Raw genomic sequence first — 22,421 nt, forward strand, 5'->3', positions numbered from 1 at the left:
TTAAAACTTGAGGTTTCCTAAAATAGTTTTATTTGGTTGGACAAGAAACATAAATGTAATGATGATAAATAACTTTAAAGAGTATTACCTAAATTTACCTCAAATTTCTGAAATTAATATTCACAATTATCAATTTATGAACACTAGAGGGCAGTAAAACACTAGAAGGTATATTTAAATTACATAACTAAAAGTGTCAAAGGCAAGCCAGTACTTTTATTTTTTAGTCATAATCCTAACAATTTAATGAATTTATTCCTTTTTAGGTTGCTAAAGTACACAGTATTCTTTGGCGTGTCATTTTAGGTATAACTTACTTTGCAAAGTCCAAATAAGAAATGTGTCCATGATAAAACCCGGGTTTCATCTCTTTCCAGGAAGTGATGTTCTTCACAAAGCGTACCTAAACAGGAGGACACACTCATTACTTACGTGTAATTTAAAGAAAATGAAGTTCAATGATAGTAAACTACTTTGCATGTAGGCATTTAAAACCAATCACAACTGTAGTTGGACAATTACAGAGCTTAAAACACAGCTTTCTAACTACGAAAAGTATAGTGTGATCTGCAACTACTAATTCATCATCAACAGAGCTATCACCACAGTCAGAAAAGAGGGAAAGAAGACCCTAAAAATGCATCGCACAATGCAAACATTCACAATGCTGTACAGTGAAGACATTCACATGGGATGAGGGAGGGTGGCACAAACACACACTGTGAGAATAAACAAATCATCTTTTCTGTCAAAGAACAGTTTACACAGCCACCATTTTGGCTCATGTGACTTGGCAGCCACCATGTTGGCCGCATGACTTGCAGCTCCCCTGGGGGCTGCCATCCTGAAACGGCAAAGGCCAACCCCTACCTTTGAATTAGCCAATCATGAAAGACTGTGGGCCTGCGCTCCAATCAAGAGTGAGAGACAGGTCATGGGCGTCTGGATTAAAAAGCGAGCAGCCCACCTGCTCAGTGGTGTGCTTCCAGACCATGTGCGTGAGCACCCTCCTGCAGGAGTAAAGACATTTGTCTTGCTTCCTGGCTCCCGAGTATGTTTTGTGTTCTACCAGGACCCCTGAATTTTGCCTTATTTGTTACAACATGATGAAGCAGGCAGCACTGTAATATAGGAAGATTCTAGGCAAATCTGTTTTCTTCTTAGAAACCTGTTATTCCTAAAAAATCATTTTTATTAACAACTCAAAAAATCAAAAAATTACTAAATCAAAATGATTAAAGAAAACATGGTAATTATCAGAAGACTTTAAAGAGTTAAGAGCAGATATCATAAGTTTGTTGATAAAAGATAAAATTAGAGATGTGATATAGGTAAAATTTTTTAAAAGCTAATTACTCCTTTAATTTAATAGAATTAAAAGTATACAAAAGATTAGTTAATATGAAAAAGTCTTGGCAAATATATTTTAAAAATTTGCCCAGCCGGTATGGGTCAGTGGATTGAGTGTTGTCCCATGCAGCAAGAGGTCACAGGTAACTCTACACTGCCAGCTAATTTCCTTAATTTAACTGTCCAATTTATATAAGGCGTGAAAACAACAACAAAACAACCAGAAGGATTTGAAAGGAAAAGCGAGTAGTCATCCTTCATATCCTGATTCTGATTTAAAAACTTAGACTGGAGAATGTCAGGTTTTATCTACTAAGAAAACCCCTCAAATCCAATCATTAAAACTCTTTGACCTCCAAAAACTCAAAGTTCTGTTGATATCTCTCTCTCTCTCTCTCTCTCTCTCTCTCTCTCTCTCTCTCTCTCAATTGCTTATTTTCCTCAGTACATTCACTACAATCTCAACTTCCAAACCACCCTGTTCACTACTCTCATCCTGGACAACCATTTTTCATCAGTGACCACTGACTTATTCTTGCCCATTTTATTGTCTTGGGTAAACTCAGGGGTTGCTGAAGATTGCCAGTCAAAACTAAGATACGTGGTTTAACTATCTATGCAGGACTTTGCGTTTTATTTCCCAACTTCATTCTGAGGTAAATTCAGGTGGCTTATTGTTGAGACTTTTAACAACACCCATTGCTAAAATCTCCAAAAGATTCAGAATCTTTCTTTAATCCCCAACTGATAGAATACTGAAGACTACATACTTGATGCATATGTATTTTTTCCATCTCATCAACATTCAACTAAGGCAATATGTTAAAGTCTCATTAATAAAACTGTGGCTGACTTACAATTTGCAATAACTCAAAAGATGCTGAGCGGAGATTTACCTTCCCTCTATAGGAAAGAAAAAAGTGCTAAGCAAACAAATGATGTCAATAAGGTTAAAGCAGCTCTTCAGACTGATCTGGAGAATAGTTGAGCATTTACATACTACTGCAAGTCTATACCATTCTAACCTCTTCTTTCAAAGTGACATCCAAGGTCATAACGAACTAAATAACCCTCTTTGAAGAACAGTATGTTCAGTTTTTCTTTTCAAAGTATTTATTTAGCCACTTCTCCTTTTAGCCATCCTATATAATAAAAGCCTAATATGCTAAGTGTCTGGTCATTTGGTCGGCCATTCAACCAATCAAAGCGTAATATGCTAATGATATGCTAAGGCCACTCAACCGCTCGCTATGATGTGCACTGACCACCAGGGGCCAGAGAGTTGACCAATCGACCAGTCGCTATGACATGCACTGACCACCAGGGGGAAGATGCTCCTACCGGTAGGTTAGGTTGCTGCTGGGGTCTGTCCAATCAGGACTGAGCGAGACAGGCCGGACACACTCTGGAGCCCTCCCACGGTCCGTCCCCAGCTGGCCAACCTCCCGAGTTCCTCCCCAGCCACAATCGTGCACCGGTGGGGTCCCTCAGACTGGCCTGCGCCCTCTTGCAATCTGGGACCCCTTCAGAGATGTCGGAGAACCAGTTTCGGCCTGATGGTGGAATGACCGGTCGCTATGATGCGCACTGACCACCAGGGGGCAGACGCTCAACACAGGAGTTGCCCCCTGATGGTCAGTGTGCTCCCACAGTTCAGCCAGAAGCTGGTCTCACAGCCAGCAAGCGCAGCGGCAGTGGTGGGAGCCTCTCCCGTCTCCGCAGCAGCGCTAGGATGTCCAACTACCATCAGCAGGTCATCCCTTGAGGGCTCCCGGACTGCGAGAGGGTGCAGGCTGGGCTGAGGGACCCCCACTCCCCCGTGCAAGAAGTTTGTGCACCGGGCCTCTACTGTTAAATATTTCTCGTATTTCTCCTGAATTTTCCCTGTCTCTCCTCTCTTCACCTTTATTCAGTCTAGTTTCAGTTCCTGCTCCATCACTTTCTGCCTCCTCACTTCTCCTATACCACTTACCTTGTCTTTCAGTATTTCTTCTGTTTTGTTTTTGTTTTTTTCTCTACAGTGCAGCATTCTGCCCAAGACCTTGAGATAAAGCTCTGGAGCACAGAGGAGTAAAGGGAAATGGAGAGTAGGTGAACAAGCTTCTACTTGGTTTTTAATGGATTCTTATTGTACTTGGCACTAATGAAGGTAAAGTGACAGACAAAAAGGAGCAAAACTAAAAGTATCAAATGAAGTTAAGGAGACTGAAGACACTAAACTGGCTTGGGGGAGAAAAATAGTCACCACAGTGACTTTATTCAAAGAGAATTTCCATACTCTGATTAAAATAGGCTATCAAGAAGGATGTTTCAGCAGTAGTAGTTAGATACAGTAGATGAAAAGAGATGTTTTCATGCCTAGCCTAGAGCAGATCCTGAACTGTGATTTTTTTTTGTTTGTTTGTTTAAAGTATTACATATGTCTCTTTTTTTCCCAATTGACCCCCCACCCCGGCCACTCCCACCCCCAAGGGCAAGCCCCCACCCCACTAGTGTCTGTGTCCATTGGTTGTGCTAATATGCATGCATACAAGTCCTTTGGTTGATCTCTAACACCCCGTCTCCCCTGCCATTTGTCTCTGGATCTATTTTTGTTCATCAGTTTATGTTGATCATTATATCCCACATATGAGTGAGATCATGTGGTATTTATCTTTCTCCAACTGGCTTATTTAGCTTAGCATAATACTCTCCAGTTCCATCCCTGCTGTTGCAAATGGTAAAAGTTCCTTTATAGCGGCGTAGTATTCCACTGTGTAGATGTACCACAGTTTTTTAATCTACTCATCTGTTAATGGCCACTTAGGCTGTTTCCAAATCTTAGCTATGGTGAATTGTGCTGCTATGAACATAGGGGTGCATATACCCTTTCTGATAGGTGTTCCTGGTTTCTTGGGCTATAGTCCTAGGAGTTGGATTACTGGGTCAAATGGGAGTTCCATTTTTAATTTTTTGAGGAAACTCCATACTGTTCTCCACAGTGGCTGCACCAGTCTGCATTCCCACCAGCAGTGCACGAGGGTTCCTTTTTCTCCACATCCCCGCCAGCACTTGTCATTTGTTGATTTGTTGATGATAGCCACCAAACTGTGATTTTTGTCAGATTTTATAACTGAGCAGAGTCAGGCTAGCAAGTAATCAGAGAAGACCTTCAGGGAAAACACAAGCAACGTGGGGAGCAGTGCTGTGATTTATTTGCTAGTTGAATCAGACCTGAACCAGTGCTGCAGGAAAAAGCTGAGAAAGCACCATCTTGCTAACAGTGTATATCTAGACCTATTCTTAATAAGATTAATCTCAACATTATGATTATCTGTGATCACAAAAGAACTTGTTTTCACTATCTAAAAGTAAAAATGCCATTCTGAACATCCTGGCCACATTTCAACTTTTTAATAACTACCTATTTAATGAATACTATTAACTTGGGTGATTACTATATACTGAAGTCCTACTCATTTACATACTTAAAATAAAGATTCATTGCACAGCGTGGGTAGTTTTATGAGACTAAACTGGAGAAGTTTTATATACAAAGAGAAAAACAGTAATTGTTAGATAAAAATATAAGAAAGGTCAGCAACAACTGCATAAATTATCTTCACTATAGTTCAAAACTGTGTTATTGAACCCTTTTTTGTGGGAAGGTGGGCTGGGGTGTTCTCAACCACCTGAATTAAGGTTAGAGTATATTATTACCCTCAATCAAAGGGGCTCGCTTTGCAGTAATTATCATCATGGTATCATGCTCAGCTAAGAATGACTTTCAGAATCATAGCTGGTTCATTCATTTAACAAAAAAGTTATGCAATGTCTACTATGCCTCAGGCACTGTTCTTAAGCATGGAGATATAGTGCTGAACAAGACAGACAAGTTCCTTATATTATAACAGAGGAAAAGACAGACAATAAACAAATAAATCAGCAAATAATAGGAAAGATACAGAAAGACTGATGGTACACAATAACTTGGAAGAGGCATTTTATATATATAAAATAGACATATTATATGTATGGTGACTAAGTAGGATTTTACTAAGAGAATGCCATTTAAGCTGAAACCTTAAATGGATAACATGAGACAGATCATGGAGTCAGAAGTCATTCTATAAGGAAATGGTAAGTGGAGAGGCCTTTAAATCAGCGGTTCTCAACCTGTGGGTTGCGACCCCTTTGGGGGTCGAACGACTCTTTCAAGGGGTCGCCTAGACCATCGGAAAACACATATATAATTACATATTGTTTTTGTGATTAATCACTATGCTTTAATTATGTTCAATTTGTAACAATGAAATTGGGGGTCATCACAACATGAGGAACTGTATTAAAGGGTCGCGGCATTAGGAAGGTTGAGAACCACTACTTTAAATGTAAATGGCTTGGCATATTCAATGATCCAAAAAGCCAGTGTGGCTGGTAAATAAGCGGTGAGAGCAGAGAAGGACTTGACCAAAAAGGGCTCATTGGTCTACGTAAGGAATTTGGATTTTCTTGGGTAGGTAGAATATAAGTACCTCACCACCCTGAGAAGATTATAATACACATGTTCCCATAACCCCACTGAGAATCATGTTCTAGATCTTTGCTATTCCAACTGTGGTTCAAGGCCCAGAAGCATCGGTTTTGACATCAGTGGGAGCCGATGGGGAAGGTCATCAAGAAGACATGACTGCTGGTTTGGCCCACAAACTGGACAGGGGCAACTGGAAGCTCCCACTCTCTCCCCTGTCCTTGGAATGTGTGCTCTGCTTGCCTTCCCTGTGTTAGAAGCTGACCAAGGACACAGCCTTGCGACAGAATGTGGTGATGAGACTATCTGGACTGTATATGACTAAACCCAGTTAAGGCCTTCTGTCTCTCCCAGCCCTCCACGTATGGAGGCTGATTTCAGATTACCTTCTAAGAAGGTTTCAACACAACAGAAGCTTTTTAGAAACTCAACATATCAGGCTGCATCTTAGTCCTTCTGAATCAGAATCTGCATTTTAATCGGTGATTAGATATACATTATAGATTGAGAAGCACTCATCTAAAGTGCTGTGCTGAAAAAGCAGTGTGTACAACTAATATCAAGCCATAAGATCCAATGCAAATGAACAGAAGTTGGCTAAACGGTGAATTAAAGAACAAAAAATTACTATGTTGTCCTACACAGAATGCAAATTCTACATTATTTTCAATGTCTTACAGAAAGGGGTAAAATGCAGTCACAGACCTAAATACATGAGAACAGAAAGAATTGAGTAATATCATAAAAGACTGGTACCACTTACAATTTGACATTGTTACTTTAAAGACAATATGTTCTTTAATGTAGAGGTATTTTCATGATAGCAGAGTAAACTTAATTTTCCAAGTAGAACAACTGATTGAGTACTTGTCTCCTGCCAGTTCCTGTCTATTAACTGAGTAAAGCCCATCTCAAAAACATACCCCTCACGACTGAGTCTGCCTTATTCTTATTACTTAGTATTCTCATGCCTTGTTTTCATGTTTATCTTTTAGTCTCCTCATTTTTACTTTCTCTTATTTTATCCCAACTTCTTAATTTTAAAAAATTCCTTATCTACAGAAAAGTTGAAAGAACCTAGATATAGGGATAGGTATAGATATAGGTATAGATATAGACATAGATAGATATAGACATAGATATAGATATAGATATAGATATATAGATATAGGTATAGGTATAGGTATAGGTATATAAATATAGATATAGATACACACACACACACACACAATTTTTCCTGAATCGTTTGAAAGCAAGTGGCAGGCACCTTTGATCAAGGATCCAATCACAGATCACACATTACTTTTGGTTTTCATGTCTCCTTAGTCTCCTCTTGTGTAGAGAAGACTATTCCATCCCACCCCCAACAACCCATACTTTTCTTTGGTTGTCACGACACTGACATTTTCAGAAGAGTTCAGAACAGTTGTTCTAGAGTAGCAGTTCTCAACCTGTGGGTTGCGACTCCTTTGGCGGTCAAACGACCCTTTCACAGGGGTCACCTAAGACCATCCTGCATATCAGATATTTACATTACGATTCATAACAGTAGCAACATTACAGTTATGAAGTAGCAACGAAAATAATTTTATGGTTGGGTCACAACATGAGGAACTGTATTTAAAGGACCAGAAGGTTGAGAACCACTGTTCTAGAGAATATTCTACAACACAGACCTGTTACCTCAAGATAAGATCCAGGTTAAACATTTGGGTGAGAAATATTTTTGGTTAAACCTTTTTGTGAGAACACCATATATTGATGTTTTCTTTGAACATTGTTCAAGTTTCTGTGTCTATGCTTTACACTCTTGAATAAATCATAAATAAGCTCCCTGAAAGATATGCCCTTGCTTTTTATTCCAAGCCTTAGCATAATCTCTGCATATGTTACATAGTCAATGAAAACTTAAAAGCAGAGTTAACAACTGTTTCTTAAATAGCAGAATATGTATAACTATCCCATATTTAATAGTTTTCAACTAGACTAAAAATATTTGGGCTTTGCCTCTAAAATTTTTGAAAGAAGTAATTACACATGTAAGCATTTTAGCACAGTATCTAGTACATTATGTACGAAATAAATCTGGGAAAGAGCTAGGGCTAACTGCAGGCATTAAGCAGATCGAACTCCTAAGGTTAGAGGGGGATGGAGTGGTCACCTAAGCTTATGAGTAAACTGGGCTTTAAATGAAAGATTGAAACAATGGCATATTTAATAAAATCTAATCTTTTAAGTCTCACTTCAGTCAAATATTGATTAGAAACGATTTCTCAGAGAAGAAAGAAGAGAATTTAATTCCTATTTGAATAATAAAGCAGTTGAGGATAGTACACAAGAACAAAAATATGGCATGAAAATCAAATTATGTTATGCAAAATAGGGTTCAGAGAACACTTAAAAATATTATCAAAGCATCTAATAGTATAATTTAGAAGTTTATATTTAAATAAAGTTTACTAGATTGAATGTGAAATAAAAATGCTATCTAATATGTCATGCCCAGGAGAGAGAAGTAGTAACTGTAACTTGTTTGAACAACTGTTTCTGTACAGAGCAAGAGACCAGTCAGTAATTTAGATATGGTGCATTAGAGAACATTTGGTGTATATGCCATTCCTAATTAAGAGCAGGTTCTCAGCTACCAGCTGCCATGTTGAAGTATGTGGCTAATGATTAAGACTATTCCTTTACTCTCCCCACATAAACATATTTTAAGTGTTGGTCATTATGTAATCCAATTGCTTTTAAGATAGTGTTTATGCTTCTCTTCTGCTGTTTTTTTTCTCTTTTTTTTCCTTCTCTATCACTAACAAGCTATTGAAAGAAAATAGTTTTATCTCATCCAAATGCAACTGGGAAAATGTATCACTACATGATGCCTATAAATGTCATATGTGGTAAGCTTCTGTAGATTTATGTTTCCTGAAAAAATGGTAGATGCATTGTCAGACATCTCATAGCTGTCAGAGAACTCTGTAATGCTGGACACAAAACAATTCTAAAAATTGAACAAGCAAGCTAACTTTATCTTCCTAAAAAATACTATTAAAGAAATCTAAAATTATATGAGCATTAAGAAATGTTCCTTTTAAACCAAGATATATTCTGAAAAGCAATCATGCAAATAGATTTAAAATATACTACATGCTGTATTAAAAACTGATTATTTAGTATACTTTCCTTTAGATATACAATATTACATAATAGTTTTTATGACCCACTTAACTAAATATGCTCATGTTCCTTCCAATTTATAGAGTAGTTATTTGGTTTGGCTGACAGATGTAGATTTTTGGTTCTATGAAAAAGAGTAATTGAGGATGCTGCAGAGAGCCAAGAATTACATGGACAGATGATATTCCATATACTATTGACTTTTAGAAACAGCTCTCAAGCAAGAAAGTGAACATTAACCTTGAGTATCAATGTTATTCTCTTGCGTCAGAGTAAGGATTATAGAAATGCTAAATAATGGGATAACAAAGTCAATTCTGCAACGAATAAAACAAGTACAGATATTTTCAAATGGAGACATTCTAACTATATAAGTATCACAAATACCTTTCTAATAAGGCTACCCCAATATGGTGTTTAATCCTAGATAGTATTTCAAATATTATCTCTTCTTCACATGAAACCCAATACCCATTTTCTTCAATACTTGTAGAAAGAACTTTTATCTATATATATATATATAAAAGCCTAAGCAACCGAACGACCAGCCGACCGGTTGCTATGATGCTCACTGACCACCAGGGGGCAGACATGCAACACTGGAGCTGCCCCCTGGTGATCAGTGCACTCTCACAGCCAACTTCCCACAGACCCTCCCCCTAGCCGGCCCCTCCCCATGGCCGGTCGGCCCCCCTGATCAGCCCTGATCACTGGCCAGGCTGAGGAACCCCACCTGTGAACAAATTCGTGCACCTGCACTGGGCCTCTAGTTTATTTAGAACTCCAGGTATGGAGAAAATATGTGCTATTACTGATAAAGAGCCGAATAAATCTCTTAAGATAATTTCCTCCACTTTTCTTAAAACTATTCCAAAAAATTACCTATCCATCTGTTTATCTAAAGTTTCCCGACAACTTAAAAGGCAAGATTATGTTAAAATATAAGCCACAATTCCTGTTTTTCAAAAGTTTATAACTAATCCTATATAATAAAAGCCTAATATGCTAAGTGTCCAGTCATCCGTTCAACCAAAGTGTAATATGCAAATGATATGCTAAGGCCGCTCAACCGCTCACTGTGATGTGCACTGACCACCAGGGGGCAGATGCTCCAACTGGTAGGTTAGCTTGCTGGTGGGGTCCAGTTGATCTGGATGGAGCGAGACAGGCCAGACATGCCCTGGAGCCCTCCCACAGTCCCTCCCCAGCTGGCCAACCTCCCACATCCCTCCCTGGCCCCAATCGTGCAGTGGTGGGATCCCTTGGCCTGGCCTGTGCCCTCTTGCAATCCAGGCTGAGGGACCCACCCCCCACTGAATGCACGAATTTCATGCACTGGGCCTCTAGTATTTACATAAATTACTAGTAAAGATAGTATGAAATTCACAAAATTGAGCAATAGAGAATACAGGTTTTCATCAAATAAAGATTTCTGTATCATAAGTTGAGAAAATACAATGTTTTTTATTGCACAATATCTTGCTAACAATATTGTATATTTTAAAAAGAATACCATATTGAAGAGCAGCAATTTTATCTTAGAAAATTCAAGCTATTAATTCATTTATTTCATATATATATGAATACATACCATATGCAAGGAAATGTGAAGAAAGTAAAATTACAAAAGAATGTGGTTGATCTCTTCCCCCAACAGATTACAATTCATTGGGATCAGCACACATATCCCTTAAAATGCTTTGTCCCTTGAAATACAACATGTATTCCTTAAGTTGTGCTTACCTGATCTTGTAGTGACATCACTGGATTATTTTTGGTAGTGTTGATATGAAGAACATGGTATTTATTCTTTGCACACAGGTCATAGGCAATATTGGTAAAAGAGGTGCTTGCGGTTTTGGGGACTCTGTTATAAATGATCACCATGTCATCTTCCTCATCTAAAGCTGCATCTTGCCGAGGGCCATCCATTGTATGACGCTGCTCAATTTCTCGGACTTCATGTCTTGCAATAGCCCTTTCTGCAAAGAAAAACAGAGAAAAACTCCAGTTTTTAAAGAGACAATAAGGAAGTTATGAAACACTGAAAATAATTTCCTACACCTGGAATATAATGTTCTTTTCCAAGAATTGGGTAAGAGCAGATGAGGAAATGTTTGGAGGGCCAAACATCAGAACTACCTTTGAAGGATGATACATCCTATATAATAAAAGCCTAATATGCTAAGTGTCTGGTCGTCCAGTCAGCCATTCAACCAAAGCGTAATATGCTAATGATATGCTAAGGATGCTCAACTGCTCGCTATGATGTGCACTGATCACCAGGGGGCAGACAGTCAGCCAGTCGACCAGTTGCTATGATGTGCACTGACCACCAGGGGCCTGACGCTCCAACCGTTAGATTAGCTTGCTGCTGTGGTCCGGCTGATCAGGACTGAACAAGACAGGCCCTCCCATGGTCCCTCCCACATCCCTCCCCAGCCCTGACTGTTCACCGGTGGGGTACCTCAGCCTGGCCTGTGCCCTCTCGCAATCTGGGACCCCTCGAGGGATGTTGGAGAGCCAGTTTCGGCCCAATCCCGCAGGCCGGGCCGAGGGACCCCACTGGTGCACAAATTCATGCACCGGGTCTCTAGTATACATATAAAACAGAATAAAAGAATACCACAGACCAGAGAGTCCTTCAGTGTAGTTCAAAAGTCACTTTATAGTCTAATAGAATTTCCACAGCTTGCCCTAATTCTCAAACACACAAAGATGATATGGAATACTACATTTTATAGTAAAAAATGCACTTAAAAATACATCCACTTAAAATGTAAGCAAAGATTTGAAATTTACTATTTGGGATTTAGTTATTCCCTGATTTATCAAAAGGTATTAGGGCAATGATTATTGTGCCATGCCAGCACAGCCATGGGTGAACCTGAGTGGCAGGGTGGGGGTAGCGGGGGCGGCGGTGAAGGATTAGAAAAGATAGACAAGAGAATAAAGCTAGGGCTAGGTGGGATGTTGCCCTCTGATTAGAGAGACAGTGCCAGATTTCCACTACGCAAAGTAAGAGCATGGTCAAGATATTTACAATGCTCTCGCGGGTTTCAAATCTTACTCAATTACATGCACCTGAACTCTATCAAGTCCACATCACTCAGCCTCCTGGGACCACAGATTCGGACCATAAGGTCAAGCTTACAACTATAGCCTTTGGCTATAATTGTGCTGGGACTTGCACATGGCTTTCCCATGAGAGGATTGTGCCCTCTCATTAGTCCCAAGCCTTAAACCTGTCCAAATGCTGTAGCCACTCTCCACAGATTATAAGTGCTGATTTTGATTTTTGGGTAAGAAGAGTGGAAATAACACCATCACAAAACCTTTTTCTTTTTGGTGTTGCATTACAGATAAATCCTGGCTATGTTTATTCCTGAAACCCCATGGTTCCTCTAATTCAAATCCCTGTCTACCACGTAGTTTAAAAGCAATGACATTTTGCTTTCTACTACTCCCAATTTAATAGAAAGTTCAGTTTCAAATATTTTTTAGAGGAAGAGAGCAAGAAAGAGGGAAGGAAGAAATGAAGGAAGTAAATCTCTAACAAGACTGCAAATTTCTTTGCACAGAAATAGCTGCTTACACATAGTATGCACCTACAATCACCGGATCTTTGTGTAAGCTATTGCACCTTCCTTAAATTAAACACTTTTCCATTCTCTCTCTATCCCAATCCTGCCTGGTGAATTCCTCAACCTTCACATTGAATTTAATCATCACTTGCAAGGAAAACATTACCTGCTCTCCCTAACTAGGTCAAAGTATACACTGGCATGTATGTATGCACAGTGTACCTCATACAATGTCTTGTACTTATCATAATTGCAACTTTACATTATATATGTATTGTTATTAGCGTCTGTCCACCATAATGCCTATGAATTAATAGTGACATGAAAAAGCAATGTGCTATAATTATAGTAACAAATTCAGGCTTCCAATATTGTTGGACCACAAATCTTAAATTTTGGTTCAGAAAATAAGGTCACCATATTACAGAGAGCACATTCTGAGCGGAGGATTCACATTCAGAAGACTTGAACTAAAGTTCCAGACCTACTGATTATTAGCAGTGGGCTTTGCAAAACAAGAAGAGAAGCACCTATATTCTAGATGTATATGCATATATATGTATCATTCCCCCCCCCCCCTTTGGACAGTTGGATGGAAATGTGAGGAGAAAGATGAGCTTAATGTTAAACATACCTTTGGACTGCCTGAGACGTCAGGAGATATTATATAGGTAAGTGGGCAGATAGGCTGAGAGTTGAGAATAATGGTTCAAGTAGAAGAAATCTGGGAAAACCATGGGAATGGATGAAATTGCCTAATAATCTAAAATATGTAGTATGGGAAGAGATGCTAAGATAGAATCTAAGGAAATACCAACTCTTAAGGAGCAAGTAGAAAAAGATAATCCACAGAAAGAAGCAGCAATGCAAAGAAAAAGAAACAGGACAGACTTCTAAGAAGCACATACCACATTTTAGAAAACATAATATTTTTCAGATTGACAGGGCTTTCCAAATGAACCTATAAATCAAAGTAGCATATGATGCATCTACAAAGGATTTGGAAATTGTCCCAAATTAAACTGAGCAAGTGTTTATGAGAGCCTATGTACATAATTATATTAAATAATTTTTTAAACAATTTTATCTTCCAAACAACTTTAAACTGTCATCATAGCCCAAACTACTAAGGTATTGTTATGTCTACACACCCTCCTTTTTCTACTGAGAGAAATAAAACATGCTGCTGTCACTCAAGTGTTGACAGAGATGTGAGGGCTTTCTCCAGCAGCCCAGATATGCCTGAAGCTGCCTTTAAAATTAAGATTTGCCTGTTATCAACAATGCTAGTTTACTTTCCCTAGTTTTTCTGAAATTAAGTATTTAGAAAAGCAGATTTTATGTTATTTCACAAATGGATATCCATTTGACCTATAGAAAACATAAAGATTACAGAAAAACTACAATATTAAAAGTTTCTGTAATTATTCTTCCACTTAAAATTTTTTTTTTTTTTTAATAATTAAATCTTTATTGTTCAGATTATTACATTTGTTCCTCTTTTTTCCCCCCATAACTCCCCTCCTCCCAGTTCCCACCCCACCCTCCGCCCTCACTCCCCACCCACTGTCCTCATCCATAGGTGCACGATTTTTGTCCAGTCTCTTCCCGCATCTCCCACACCCCTTTCCCCCCCAAGAATAGTCAGTCCATTCCCTTTCTATGTCCCTCATTCTATTATAATCACCAGTTCATTCTGTTCATCGGATTATTTATTCACTTGATTCTTAGATTCACTTGTTGATAGATGCATATTTGTTGTTCATAATTTGTATCTTTACCTTTTTCTTCCTCTTCCTCTTCTTAAAGGATACCTTTCAGCATTTCATATAATCCTGATTTGGTGGTGATGAACTCCTTTAGCTTTTCCTTATCTGTGAAGCTCTTTATCTGACCTTCAATTCTGAATGATAGCTTTGCTGGATAAAGTAATCTTGGTTGTAGGTTCTTGGTATTCATCACTTTGAATATTTCTTGCCACTCCCTTCTGGCCTGCAAAGTTTCTGTTGAGAAATCAGCTGACAGTCGTATGGGTATTCCCTTGTAGGTAACTGAGTTTCTTTCTCTTGCTGTTTTTAAGATTCTCTCTTTATCTTTTGCTCTTGGCATTTTAATTATGATGTGTCTTGGTGTGGTCCTCTTTGGATTCCTTTTGTTTGGGGTTCTCCGCGCTTCTTGGACCTGTAAGTCCATTTCTTTCACCAGGTGAGGGAAGTCTTCTGTCATTATTTCTTCAAATAGGTTTTTAATATCTTGCTCTCTCTCATCTTCTGGCACCCCTATAATTCTGATGTTGGTACGCCTGAAGCTGTCCCAGAGGCTCCTTACACTATCCTCGCATTTTTGGATTCTTTTTTCATTTTGCTTTTCCGGTTGGGTGTTTTTTGCTTCCTCGCATTTCAAATCATTGACTTGATTCTTGCGCTCCTCTGGTCTGCTGTCGGGAGTCTGTATAATATTCTTTATTTCAGTCAGTGTATGCTTAATTTCTAGTTGATTCCCCAATATAACATCGAGGGTCTCATTAGTTTTCTTGTAGATCTCATTAAGTTTATCGGCGGCTTCTAAACAGTTCTTGAGAGACCTTAAAAGTGTGGTTCTGAACTCTAGATCTTCCATTGACAATTTTGTCCTGTTTCTTTGTCTCCGCATTTTGTTATGCTTCCTTGGTGCACCCCCTAGTGGTCTTTGTTCGTGGTTTTATAGTTAAATCTTGATTGTTGTAGCTAATTCCAGGGAGGGTTTGACCTCCAGGCCAAGTGGCTGTGAGAATCAGCTGTGTCAGCAGTGAGAGAACTTCTGTCCTCTAGGGAGGTGCTAATCTGGCGTTTGCCTGAGGCTATCTGGCAAATGCCTCTGTGCAGGGCTTGGGCGGGGCGGGTCGCACAGTATCAACAGGGTGGGCCGGAGAGAGCAGTGATGGCGGCTCTCAGTCCTGTCCCCAGGGGCTCTGCCTCTCTGAGTCCCAGCACCCGCTGCAAAGCTCGGAGAGAAAGCTGCACTCGCTCTGACCGTAGCCAGACAGACCCGCTTCTCCCGTTTGAGTCTGGGTCCCTAAAGACTCGCCCGGATGTGGAGCTCAGAGTCTGCGACTCCCTCCCCATTGAAAACGCCAACCGCGCCCTCCGCCGCCAGCCCGCTCCGCGCACTCCGCACCTCAGAATTTGACTTCAGCACTGCGCCTCCTCTGAGTGTCCGTATGCGTTTCTCTTTCCTCCTAGTTGTAGGACTTCCATTCAGCCAGCGTTCCAGTGGTTTTGGGTGATGTCCGTTCTGTCTTTTAGTTTCACTTTTGAAGTAGTTGTTCAAAGCAGCAAACTCCGGCGTTAACCTATGCCGCCATCTTGGTTCCCACTTAAAATTTTTAGACCCAAAAATTATTTTGAAAATTAACTAATTAAAAATATTTTTTAAAAGAAGTTATTACTTAGTCTGTGGAATTTTTATTCTGTAAGGTGCTAAAACTCCACCTGAACCATGAAACTAACATCTTTTCAAAATTAATCTCTGTTCTTGGTTCATTATGTGAATTAAACTATGTGTATTAAATTAATGAACTGTATATTTCATACAATTTTTGAAAATTTCTTAAAATATGAAAAGGTACAAATATGGAGTCACTGCTTTCCTCATTTAAATTACATATATATGAATTTTCTATTTTTCAAGTATTTTTACTGCTTAAACAAACAAAATAATTACTACCACAGTGTAATGCCTAAAACGACATAAAAGATTAAAATAGTTTGGAAAATTAAGAGAATTTTTGCTAGTGATATGTTTATAAAATCAAATCTCAGCTGGCTGAACAATAACAGTAACTACTGTTAAAGCTAAACTATTTTCTTTTGTGACATTACTTAAAACTACTAAGATTGCTTGTAATATAGACATATTCTTTACTTACTAAGTATTTGATAGTTCCAATTTTTCCCCCCAAAGATGTTCTGCATCTACTTAGTACAGCTTCCTCTGAGACTCTTGTAAATCAATGGGGAAGCTTTATTACAGCACGTTTGTAGTGCACTTTGAGAAAGTAGGCAGTATATTTAAAACAGTTAAGATGCATTTTGCAGTAGTAGTGTTTTATCATGTTTGATTTATGAATTATAAAGACTGCCATACAACCTATTTCAGAACCACCACAAAGTATATAGTGTACAAACAACATGAGGTGCAGTCTGAAAGTCATGAAATTACAGGCAGGCCAGGCCACACTAGCACAAATGTGCCTGACTCTGAACACCATGGCAATTCTAGGTCTTCTGGGCTCCTTGTTGAAAGTGGCACATACCTTAACTTAACCAATTTTTCCATGTGGCAGATGATCAACAAATTCAAGTCTTTTAAAAGACCATGCATACTAGCAATAATAGTGCATTAAAGGCCTCATGTAATAAAAGAATATAATGATCAAGCTAAGCATAGAACATTGCATTAAACAGACCAACCTAAATTCTACACAGCATTAAAGTCACAAAGTTATATGTGTATGTATATGTATGTGTGTGTATATCTGCATAAATGTGTATGTATATATTTATCAGACTACAGAAAAACTGAAGAGATATTTTTTAACTAGTGTATCTTTAAATGACTAATTTTTTATAACATTTAAGATTACTGTTTTGGGTAACACCTTTGTTTCTTTGAACATTTAATTAAATGTTCAATGCATTAAATAATTTACAGAGAGGAATAAGCTATGTGTTTTATATAAATTAAAGGACCCATGAATATAACCTCCTTGCTCCACCAAAGATCAATTTTGCAATGATCTCAGCAGAAAATAAACAGTTCACAAATGTTCAAAAAGTGTAGTATTTCTGTACTATGGATAACAGTTTAGTATTAGAGGGATAAAAGAAACAACAAAAGGAAAGAGCAATAAATTGCCTTGCCTTCAAATACTGAAATTTCTGCACGTTAAAGTAAAAAGTATACAAGAGTTAGATAAAAGGTGAAGAAAGGAAAAGAACATTAAGGAAAAATGATCAAATTTCAATATCTATAATTACAGGAAGAAAACATAGACATTGGCATATTAATTTTACGACTTATGTAGATAATAAGCTAAGGTTGTTTGTAAGAGATTTAAACCATGTATATATGTATAATGGAACACAGCAAAAATAGTCATTAGTGGCTCATAATGATTTTTGGGTCATGAACTCCTTTGAGAATGTAATGAAAACCATGAACCCCCCTCTTCAAAAAGGTTGACTTGTGCATTTCAGGGCTTCCTCTTAAAGCCCAACCATGGGCATGCAGTGTAGGGTGAGGGGGTGACCCCAGATAAGTACTCCTAGAAAAATGATTTCTAGGACAGCATGGACTTAAAATTAACTGCTTAAAGTTTATAATTGTTCATAATAGTTCATGAAAGCATTTTTATCATGAGCAATTATGAGGTTACTGACAAGTAAGGATTGTAAGCAAAGAGAAATCATAGAAAAATGGGCAGTGTCTACCCAAGAAATGTATATGGGTGAGAGTGCCCAGGGGCCAAAAATGTGACCAAGTAGATGCTTGCAGGTAGAGGAGATTTTGCTTGTCCTTTTTTAAACACATGTGAAAAATCTCTGGAAGAATTCCAGAAATATCAGAATGGTATTTTAATTGAGAATGAGGTCCTGGGTGAACATATGGGGTCAAGACCAAGGGAAAAATAGGTTCCGTACACATTCACAGGGTTAGTGCAAGGAAAACTGGTATTATCAGTTTTTGGACACAGTGAATTTCAGGTGCCCATAGAACATCCAGGTAATAATATGTAGGGTGCTGAAGACAAATCTCAGGACAAAGTTCTGAACTAAAGATAGAAATTTAGGAGTCAGCAACTGATGTCAAAGGAGTGAATGAAATCATGAAGGCAAAGTATAGAGCCTATATATATGAAAGCCTAAGCAACAGGCAAACTGGCCAACCCACCAACTGGCCAGTAGTTATGATGTGCACTGATCACCAGGGGGCAGACACTCAATGCAGGAGCTGCAGAGTTGCAGTGACTTGGCAGCTGCGGTTCTTGGGTGACGCACTGGGAACTAGAGAGGAGGGAGCCTGATTCTGGGGTGTGTCACCCGAGAACTGCCCTTTCGCAATCTGGAACCCCTTGAGGATGTCGGAGAGCCGGTTTTGGCCCAATCCCTGCAGGCCAGGCCGGGGAACCCCACCAGTGCACAAAGCCGTGCACTGGGCCTCTAGTTAAAAATAAACATCAAAGCAGACTTTGGAGACCAATGGACTTTGACCTCTTTTAGCACACTATCTACTTATAACACATATGTACAACCGAAAACAATCCTGCAACATTAGTGCTAAATCATGTGCTTATCTACTAACAAATACTTTGTTTTTGATCATATTGTCCACTTTTAACTATCCATATTTAGTGCATTTCAACATATACAGCAGTTATGAGACACATATCCTCGCTTCACATTTTACTGATATGCCTTTGGAATACTTTTTTGAGGGCTTGATGAGTTTTGTAATTCATAAAACATATATTTGGGCCTTATCACTATACAATGCATTTAATAAAATAAATCTCTGCTAGGAATTCTTAAAGGAAAAATAAAGATATGATGATGTAGCAGATGTGAAGAAAGTGAAAAGAAAATTATTCAGAGAAGAGACAATTTTTTTTAAATGGAAACACTGAAGGAAAAATACAATGAGGAACTAATTATATGTAAGATTTGTAATCCAGCTAAAATATTAATTTTGATATTAAACTGGTAAGAAGATTCACAAATTTCCTAAACTTTTAGGAAGTTCAAACTGCCATTGAAATAGATGTGCTTTGATTGTTGAAATAAATACCATACCAAGAAGAGGAAAGCATTTTCAAAGTCAAGAATGAAATGCCAATACTGTCTACAAAGCTGATTTTCACACTTCAACAACTGCACCTGGTACTCCACTGACTAGCAAGTAAAAAGAATAGGAGTAACTAGGACTCAGCTCCAGCTGGGTTTGGAGATCATTAACTAAAACCTAATGCAGCAGCTGTTTGAAAATTAGAATTAGCGATGCTGAAAACTTGCCATTATTTCACTAGAGCTTGAAATACATCATATTCTAGAGCAGTGGTTTTCAACTTGAGCATGCATCAGAATGACTTGCAGAATCTGTTAATACAGACTCCTGCCTTCCCATTTTCTCAGATCATTTAATCTTAATGGGCAAATATCAATTTTATAATTATAAATAGGGATTTAAAATTTTAAGAAATCCCATCAAGTAATCTTGCTCCTAAATTTTAATTATCCTTAAAAACCATTTTGTTTTACTTAAACTAATTAGTTCCAGTTTATCTTAAGAAAGAAAGAAAGAAAGAAAGAAAGAAAGAAAGAAAAGAGGAGAGAAAAGAAAAGAAAGTAAACAGAGAGAGCAAGAAAAGAGAAAAGCCAAAATTGAGAAACAAACTGGGACTCCATTAGAAATAAAATGGCCTCTGAAGTTGAGAAATTATGCCACACAGAATTCTTTTCATTTTTAATTTTTAAAAATACATATTTATTGATTTCAGAGAGGAAGGGAGAGAGATAGAAACATAGAAACATCAATGATAAGAAAGAATCATTGATGGGCTGCCTCCTGCCCACTGCCTACTGGGGATTGAGCCTGCAACCCAGGCTTGTGCCCTGACCAGGAATCAAACCGTGACTCCCCTGGTTCATAGGTTGATGCTCAATCTCCGAGCCACAGCGGCTAGGCATGCTACAGAGAATTCTTCCATAATATGTTAGTTATGGATGAAATGGCAAATGATACCTACAGAGTCATAAACCAGAGTTAACAGAAATGTATTAGACAGGTTCCAGTGTTGTTCTAATATGCTTTGTAATGGCTCCTATTGATACAGTTTTTAAACATACTCATAAATTTGAAAGTCTTGGGAGTTGGGAGACTTAGCAGTTTCTTTTGGAAGACTTGGAAGTCTTGGGACTTGGTAGTCCTTTTGTTATGCGAAGTTGGTTTAAAATTCAAAAGTCAATGCAATTTACTATGTTAACAAGCTAAAAAAAAACTCATACAATCATCTTAATACATGCAGAGAGAGCATTTGATATAATCCACATCCATTCATGATAAAAATCTCAGCAAACTAGTAAAAGAGCTTCTCCAAACTGATAAGAGAACATCTTTGAAAAATCTACAGCTAACATCATTCTTTATTGAAAGGCTGGATCTTTTCATCCTAAGATGGAAGTAAGGAAAAAATGTCCACTTGCATGCTGGGTTAACAAAGCCAGACCCAACCTCCCCACAAAAAAGCATACATACTGCTTAAATATGTCCTATCTAATAAAGAGGGAATATGCTAACTGACCCTCACACTGTCGCAAAGATGGCAGTGCCCACAGCCAATAAGGAGGGAATATACTAATTGCTGCCCCACCCTCAAAGATGGTGGCACCCACAGCCACAAGATGGCCGGCAGGGGAGGGCAGTTGTGGGTGACCAGGCCTGCAGGGGAGGGCAGTTAGGGGCCACCAGTCCGGCAGGGGAGGGTAGTTAGGGGTGACTGGACTGGCAGGGGAGAGCTGTTAGGGGTGACCAGGCCAGCAGGGGAGGGAAGCTGGGGGCGATCGGGCCGGCAGAGAGGCAGTTAGGCATTTATCAGGCTGGCAGGGGAGTGGTTAGGGGCAATCAGGCAGGCAAGCAGTTGAGAGCCAGCAGTCCCCACAGGGATCGGGCCTAAACTGGCAGTCAGACATCCCCCGAGGGGTCCCAGATTGGAAAGGGTGCAGGCTGGGCTGAGGGACACACATCGCCTCCCCCCCCCACACGAATTTTGTGCACCAGGCCTCTAGTATAGTAATAAACAACAAAGTTGTTTGTTTCATGAAGTTCACATTTTGGTTAACTGTTTGTTCCCAAATAGTTTACACCAATTATATCTAATACTAGGGGCCCGGTGCACGAAATTCGTGCACTGGGTGGGGGGGGGGGGTGTCCCTCAGCCCAGCCTGCCCCCTCTCACATACTGGGAGCCCTCAGGCGTTGACTCCCATCACCCTCCAATCGCAGGATTGGCCTGGGCAGGGGACCCTCATTTCCCCCCATCACTGGTTCTGCCCCCAGCCGAGGCCTGATGCCTCTGGCCCAGGTGTCAGGCCTGGGCAGGGGACCCCCAAACCCCTCCGATTGCTGGCTCTTCCCCTTGCCCAGGCCTGATGCCTCGGCCAGAGGCGTAGACCCCCATCACCCTCTGATCGCCTGATCGGCCCCTTGTCCAGGCCTGACGCCTCCGCCAGAGGTGTCAGGCTTGGACAGGGGACCTTCATCTCCCCCCGATCACTGGCTCTGACCCCCGCCCAGGCCTGAGGCCTCTGGCCCAGGAATCATGCCTGGGCAGGGGACCCCCATCTCCCTCTGATCGCTTGCTCCACCCCCCGCCCAAGCCTGACGCCTCTGACCCAGGCTTCAGGCCTGGGCAAGGGGACCATCATATCCCCCCAATCCCCGGCTCCGCCCCCCACCCAGCCCTGATGCCTCTGGCCCAGGCATCAGGCCAGGGCAGGGGACCCCCAGCTCCCCGCAGTTGCAGGCTCTGCCCCTGCCCAGGCCTAACGCCTCTGGCAGAGGCGTCCGGCCCGGGTAGCGGGGACCCGCAGCGGCAGCGGCGCCGCGATCTCCCGCTCTGCCCCTGCCCAGGCCTAACACCTCTGGCAGAGGCGTCCGGCCCGGGCAGCGGGGACCTGCAGCTGCAGCAGCCCCGCGATCGTGGGCTCCGCTTTAGGCCCAGGCAAGGGACCCCTAGCTCCCGGGACTGCCAGCTTCGACCGTGC

The 22,421-nt window shown here is 40.0% G+C and overlaps 1 protein-coding gene across 2 annotated transcripts in view; it reads right to left on the reverse strand.

Annotated features, from left to right (window-relative positions):
* Window positions 1-22,421, reverse strand: part of HS2ST1 (heparan sulfate 2-O-sulfotransferase 1) — a 154,013-nt gene that overhangs the window by 20,293 nt on the left and 111,299 nt on the right. For both annotated transcript variants that reach the window (XM_081088260.1, XM_081088259.1), the window contains exons 2-3: window positions 10,781-11,019; window positions 318-403 (exon numbers count right to left, since the gene is read on the reverse strand). In XM_081088260.1, coding sequence (XP_080944386.1) covers window positions 318-403; window positions 10,781-11,019 — 325 coding nt within the window. The remainder of the gene's footprint in view (window positions 1-317; window positions 404-10,780; window positions 11,020-22,421) is intronic.

The sequence above is a fragment of the Myotis nattereri genome (assembly GCF_964212035.1).
Source record: "Myotis nattereri genome assembly, chromosome: 3".
Taxonomy (NCBI): domain Eukaryota; kingdom Metazoa; phylum Chordata; class Mammalia; order Chiroptera; family Vespertilionidae; genus Myotis; species Myotis nattereri.